At 33.6% G+C, this 6546-nt stretch overlaps 1 protein-coding gene across 1 annotated transcript in view; it reads left to right on the top strand.

Moving 5' to 3' along the window:
• Positions 1-6546, top strand: part of CUNH9orf84 (chromosome unknown C9orf84 homolog) — an 87670-nt gene that overhangs the window by 60812 nt on the left and 20312 nt on the right. Inside the window, 4 exon segments of the mRNA XM_003785386.2 lie at positions 298-344; positions 2939-3008; positions 4132-4310; positions 6053-6170. Coding sequence (XP_003785434.1) covers positions 298-344; positions 2939-3008; positions 4132-4310; positions 6053-6170 — 414 coding nt within the window.

Here is a 6546-nt window from a genome sequence, read left to right as displayed (position 1 = left end):
TGTATGTGGCTGGAGCCTTAGCCGCTTGAGCCACAGCTGCCAAGCCATATTCCACCATCCTTTGAGGCTGTGCCATATTGCCATACCATTCTCTACCACTCCCCATTGCCATCATCTGCTAACTGCCTGGTCACTTCTGTCATCTATGGACAGTTGTGCACTTGAGTCTTGATATTCTCTGGGTGTCTCTAATGGCTCTAATGTGGATGATTCATTCAACACCCTGGAATTATAGTTTCATCAACCTCTACAACAAAAATTATACTCATCTTAATTCACTCTTTGGTTATGCCATAGACCTTGTGATAATACAAAACTTTCCTACCTGCGAACTTTAAACTCTGGTACATTGCTTTTTGTCTATAGCTAACTTTAGCTCTTTCATGATCTTCAACATCTTCAAGATCTACAATCTGCCAATTCCTTTTTTGTTTCATTATATTTTGTTTCCAGACTTGGTGATTTGACCCATCACTTTCATCAGTCCTATCTTTCTACTGTACTTTGCATTTAAACCTCATCCCTGAATTAGTCAATACATTTAACCTCTCTATTCCTACCTAGGATACTGAACACAGCTGGAAAAAATTACACTGTCATGTATATAGATGACAAACTACAAACTCTTGTCCTCTGAAATTACCCAGGCTCTTAATGCCTCTTAACAATCTTTCTGTTTATCCTTAGTCCCATTCCTGTTTTCCTAATGGCTATACCACAAACCCCTCCCATGCTACCCATCCCCTCATTTTTGGAAGGGTTATGCTTCCTTTCTAACTTTCATTAATCAGGTAAAATTCCTCCTCAGTTTCCTTCCCTCCCATCTACAAACTTACCTTCATTTCTTTCTAATCTATAGAAGACGTGAGCGTCCTCCCTTTGATGACCAATCTTTAAGTTGTGGTTTGGATGCCATCTCTTCCTGCAGTCTCAAGCACTTTCTTCCATCAGTTATTTCCCAGCCCAAGCTTTCTAATGACTTTTTTCTTTAACGCTTAAGCCCTCTAGTCTTAAAAATAAGATAAAATACCACCCTCAACCTATGCCACTCTTTGGTTAGTATTTCCTTCTACAAAGTGCATCTTTTGCCATCTCCATCTCCAAGAATTTTTTATTATGTTGTTTCATGATAAATGCCTTCATGCCTCCTGTTCCTGCTCTGAGAATGTTCTTCCCCCTTCTTTAGGAAGCTAACTCCTACACATACTTTAAAAATTAGTTAAGACATTTGTTCAGGAAGTCTTGATTTAAATGCTTTTTCTCTGTGCTCTCAGGGAATCATGTACATACTGGAAGTGGAAGGCACCACTTACCACCTAGATTATAATAACTGATTCTCTCATCTGTTTTCCCCGTTAAAATGTCAGGTTCTGGAGGATAAAGATCATACCCTAATTTGTATTACCATCACCCAAGAAAATGCCTGCAACATAGAAGGCACTCAGTAAAAGTTTATCAAATAAATAAAGGAGCCAATGAATGTCTCCCTAGCTACCTATTACATACTGAGACTAGTGAAAAATATTGAACTGAAATATCTACGAATATATAGTATCTGCTCATCCATGCAGGTAGTGATGTTAACTAAAAAATTATAGTAATAAGGAAATGGAAAGCTCTTTCAAGTAAGGCCTTAGACTCTTAAAAGGTACTTTTTTTAATGTTGTTATCATGTGTCTAGTAGTAATTACTCGCTAGTTATTAATCTGCTTTGGGATCAGGATAGCTAGTACAAATTATTTAAGCAGATTTGGTTTTAAACAATATGAATCGCTTTATGAATTATAAAAGAGAAATAGTACTCACTCCTTGTAAAGTTATGTGAAGTTATTAACTGTTACTCTGTCATTCTAACATCATACCTTTATGAACTTTATGGTTGACAAAAGCACACTAGTAGTGTAGAATTTATTTGCATCAGACTGTTCTTGAATTATATCTACAAAAATAAACTCTGTGTATGGATACAAGATTTTTTGAAGTTTATTTTATTTTGTTCAAACATTAGTAAAATAAGAAATTTAAATTATAATTAAGAAGCAGGTGTAAAACCTACTTTATTGGGCACAAATGGTGCTCGATGAATCTTCTTCTATAGCCAGTAGAAGGGGGGGTAGAAAGCATTCGTATCACATTGAAATACAGTCTTTTGCTATTTAGTTATATACTTAAATTGTTGGCTAGAGAAAAAAGATAAAATCAATCATAATTTTTAGTAAAATGAAATTAATTGCACAGGATTGGTGAGTGTTTAATTTGACTAATTAAGTTTTTGTTCCATTTTATTATTTTGCATAATACATTTATATGTTCCATGCTCTCTGTATACACACACGCAAGAAATAATGCCCATGGTTCAAACTTTATGATATATTAGACTTAGAAAAATAATTCAGGCTCAGCGCCTATAGCTCAACCGGCTAAGGCGCCAGCCACGTACACCTAAGGTGGCGGGTTCGAATCTCCAGCCCGGACCCGCCAAACAACAATGATTGCTGCAACCAAAAAATAGCCGGGCGTTGTGGTGGGCGCCTGTGGTCCCAGCTACTTGGGAGGCGGAGGCAGGAGACTCGCTTGAGCCCAGGAGTTGGAGGTTGCTGTGAGCGTGATGCCACGGCACTCTGTCCAGGGGGACAGCTTGAGGCTCTGTCTCAAAAAAAAAAAAAAAAAAAAGAAAAATAATTCAACAAATTGTACTTAGAGAAATTTCCTTATTCACAGATTTTTAATTTATTTTTATGATAATTAAATATATGACACACCAAAAATAGATATCCAAACAAAACTTAAAAAATCTTTTTTTTTATTAAATCATAGCTGTGTACATTAATGTAATCATGGAGTACAATGTGCTGGTTTTATATACAATTTGAAATGTTTTCATCAAACTGGATAACATAGAAAAAATCTTTTTTTGTATTACTCTTTTTTCCAATAGGTTTAACATTGACTGTCCTTCATCAAAATGAAAGAAAAGATTTTCAGAAATCTGAAAGTGTTCTGAAAGGGTAAAAATTTATTTGTTCCTCTGTGGAGCGCAAACATACCAGTTCCACAGAAAAAAGAAAATTCTCTTAGAATTTAACTTAAAAAGTTAAACAAAACCTGATATTAATATCGCTATCCTCTTCCTGAAAAATGCTTTACATAGAACACTTTAACTCATGTCATTGCTTTATGTATTATACATGTATCTTATTAGCGTGCAGAAATTTAGTCCAATCTCATTTTGATATCACCAAATTATCATTATTGTTGTGGTTAGTACAGGAGCACCTATTTAGATTTACCCTTATCTTAACCAGTTTTTTTGCTCAGAGTTGGTTTTTATATCCCCTTTCTTCTGGGTTGTTCTTCCTGAAGTACAACTTGTAGAAATTTTTTCAGTGAAGGCCTTCTAATAATAATCTAATATTGATTTGTCTTTAAAAAGTCTTTATTTTGTCTTATTTTACATAAATTAGAAATTATTTATTTTTAATATTGGAGTCCAAATAATAAAAAAGATATAAATCAAATAGAAGTAAAAAAATAAACGGATATAAGTACTTTTTAACTTCTAGATTGCTCTAAATAAAAAGCAGTGGTAGAGAGTTTTAATTATAGTAGGTGATATGTTATATGAAATTTCAAGAGAGTAAAACTAAACTTAACAATATTTATATCCATCTTTTTGTTATTAAATCATTTATGTAAGCCCATTTCAAAGTTGTCAGGTAATATTCTACTATATAGATTCTCAAAGATTTAGACCTTACATTTGTAAGAAAATGAGGTTGATTTCTCATGCTAATTTCTGTTATTGATAGAACAGAACTCAACTTTATTATTAACAGAACTCAACTTTATTATTACTCAAATAATAAAATCAGAGTTTCTCTCATTTTAGGATATGAAATAATCTACAGTTTTTTTATATCCTAGTATAAAACAATATAGTTATTGAAAAGAAAGATATATAGAAATTAACATAACTGAAGAGCAAGATCAGCAGAAAATGCACCAGTGCCTTTCCACAATGAGTAGGCATAGATTACAGAATAGAACAGCCAAACATAGTCATCTTTTAGCATTTCCAGTAAATAACAACACAAGAATAATTCCATTTTCTTGGCTTTCTTTTGTCTTCAGTACAAGTTCCTGTGTAGTTGTGCATAATCAATATATTGGAGCAGATTTCCCCTGGAATGATTTCTCATTTGTGGTGGAATACAATTATGTGGAAAACTCTTGTTGGACTAAACACTGTGAAAATTTGAATATTCCTTACATAGCCTTTAAAGTGATTCTTCCAGATACAGTTTTACAAAGTAAGGATAAACCAAAATCTTTTTTTTTTTCATTAGAATGAAAATTTTCTGTTTACAATCTATGGAAAGAAAATAAGCTCTGGTGTTCATTAGGAGACTTGAGCTCAACCTCTAACCCCACTATTATCTGTGTAACCTCTTACCTCACATTCCTCATTTATAGAGTAAGTTTTGCTAATTGTATGTCTTCATTCCTTTAACTTCTAAATTTTACTTATAGTAGCACAATTTTATTACAAGTATATTCATGACTTTAATCTGCTTTTATGCACTATAAATGCATACTTTAATTTTTAGGGAAATATGTGTAACAGTATGTTGACTGGTTCAGAAAACCTTAACATGAAAAAAATTGGTATGCATGGATAGCGCCTATGGCTCAAAGGAGTAGGGTGCCAGCCCCATATGCTGGAGGTGCCAGCCCCATATGCTGGAGGTAGAACCCAGCCCCGGCCAAAAACTGCAAAAAAAAAAAAATTGGTATGCAGAAAAATTGCATATAAATAGAAAAAGCCTAAAATCACTTCATATATCACTTGATTTATTTGTAACAGTTCACATGACTAAGACTGTGAATTCCCAGATTGATAAATCTCATACATTTTTTATCCCAGCATGACTCTCAATAGTTGCTATAAATTATTTTCTGTCCACCTCAAATATAAGTGGGAAGTATAGCAGCCTGGATAGCCTATGGCTAGGAGGAGTGAGAGTTATAAATAACACCTGTACAGCTCAATATTGGAACACCTTGATGAAAAGGGTATGGGGAGAGATTTAGCTCTCCTCATAAGCGTGAGAGAGCTCCCAAGATGAGTGTTAGTGAATTGGCACTGGTGTTAAGAGCCACTGGATTGTGTCTTTAAGAGGCTAGAGGAAAGGCAGTTGGGAGGTCTCTGTGCTGAAGGTTACTAAGCTTTTCTAAAGACTGCTAAGACTTATTCTTCTAAGAGTGCTTCACCCTCAAAGACTCTCTCTCTCCCTTTCCCTTCTGCTAAAGTAAATAGCCCTCAGGCACCTAAGAGCAATTGTTCCTGAGCGAGATAACAGCACAGAGTGTCTGGAACCTAGATAAGCCTGGGCTGGAGACCAACCAGTCCCGGGCCCTGATAAGTGGCATCCACTAAGGGGCCCCGACAGGAGGTCTAAATAGATTCTGAGCATTCCAAATCAATTCTAAAACTACAGTCACCAAATCGTTTCTTTGGAAATGATCTTTTATTTGACCTTTTTTACAAATTATGTGTTATATCCTTTGCCCATTTATCTATTGAGGTATTTATTTTTTTCTATTGATCTGTAAAATGTTTTTTCCTGTGGGTTACTGTATGTAATTTTAAATTTTGATGTAAAGCAGCATATATTTAGCAAATGTTCACTATACACTTATATAAATAAAGCAGGTTTCAACATTTCAGGTAGAGAATGACCCTGTTTTTCCTTTTTCTTTTTTTAAGTGAGTGTACATGTGTGAGTATAAGCAAGTAAATAGAAGTCTGGAAATATATACAAAACTCTGTTTTGGGTGTATAACAGTTCTAATAAACTCTATTAACTTTTATTCTAGGTAGGATAATGTGGTTTTCATTTTCTTCTTCAGATCTTTCTTCTGTGTCTGATTTTTTACACTAAATATTATTTTTATACTACTGCTTGAACATACATGTATTATTCTAATGTTTAAAAAAAAGAAAGAGCTGGAGAATTAGAATAATAGAAAAATATAATTTTCTTTTATTTAGGAAGCACCTTGCTAGACAGATTTGGTGGTTTTCTTCTGGACATTCATATTCCATATGTATTTTTTGCATCTGAAGGACTTCTTAATATTCCAGACATACTTCAGCTGTTAGAATCTAAGTAAGTTATTGACTTTATAACTTTAGCAGAAGCGTTTAATGTGTGTGTATGTATGTGTTCTGATAAGTTAAATATTATGCTCCATAAGTAGCACCATATCTCTCTGTTCAAGCCTGGAATTATATCATATAAGAATAATTTTCCAGAAAGTATATATCAATTTATAATCTTGCCCTATATCACACCTTCATAATTACTGAGTATTATCTTTTTTGATAATATTTTATCCATTCATGGATTAAAATGATATTTGTTATTTAAATTCATATTTTACTTACCTTTCTTTTGTGACCTACAAATATGATCACAATGTGCTTTTTTTTCTGTGAATTATATGTTCATATCTTTGGGCTATTAGTAATATTGAGTATGAGTA

The sequence above is a fragment of the Otolemur garnettii genome, unplaced genomic scaffold (assembly GCF_000181295.1).
Source record: "Otolemur garnettii isolate 467f Iridium unplaced genomic scaffold, OtoGar3 scaffold00014, whole genome shotgun sequence".
NCBI lineage: Eukaryota > Metazoa > Chordata > Mammalia > Primates > Galagidae > Otolemur > Otolemur garnettii.
This window is presented reverse-complemented; position numbering and strand designations above follow the sequence as displayed.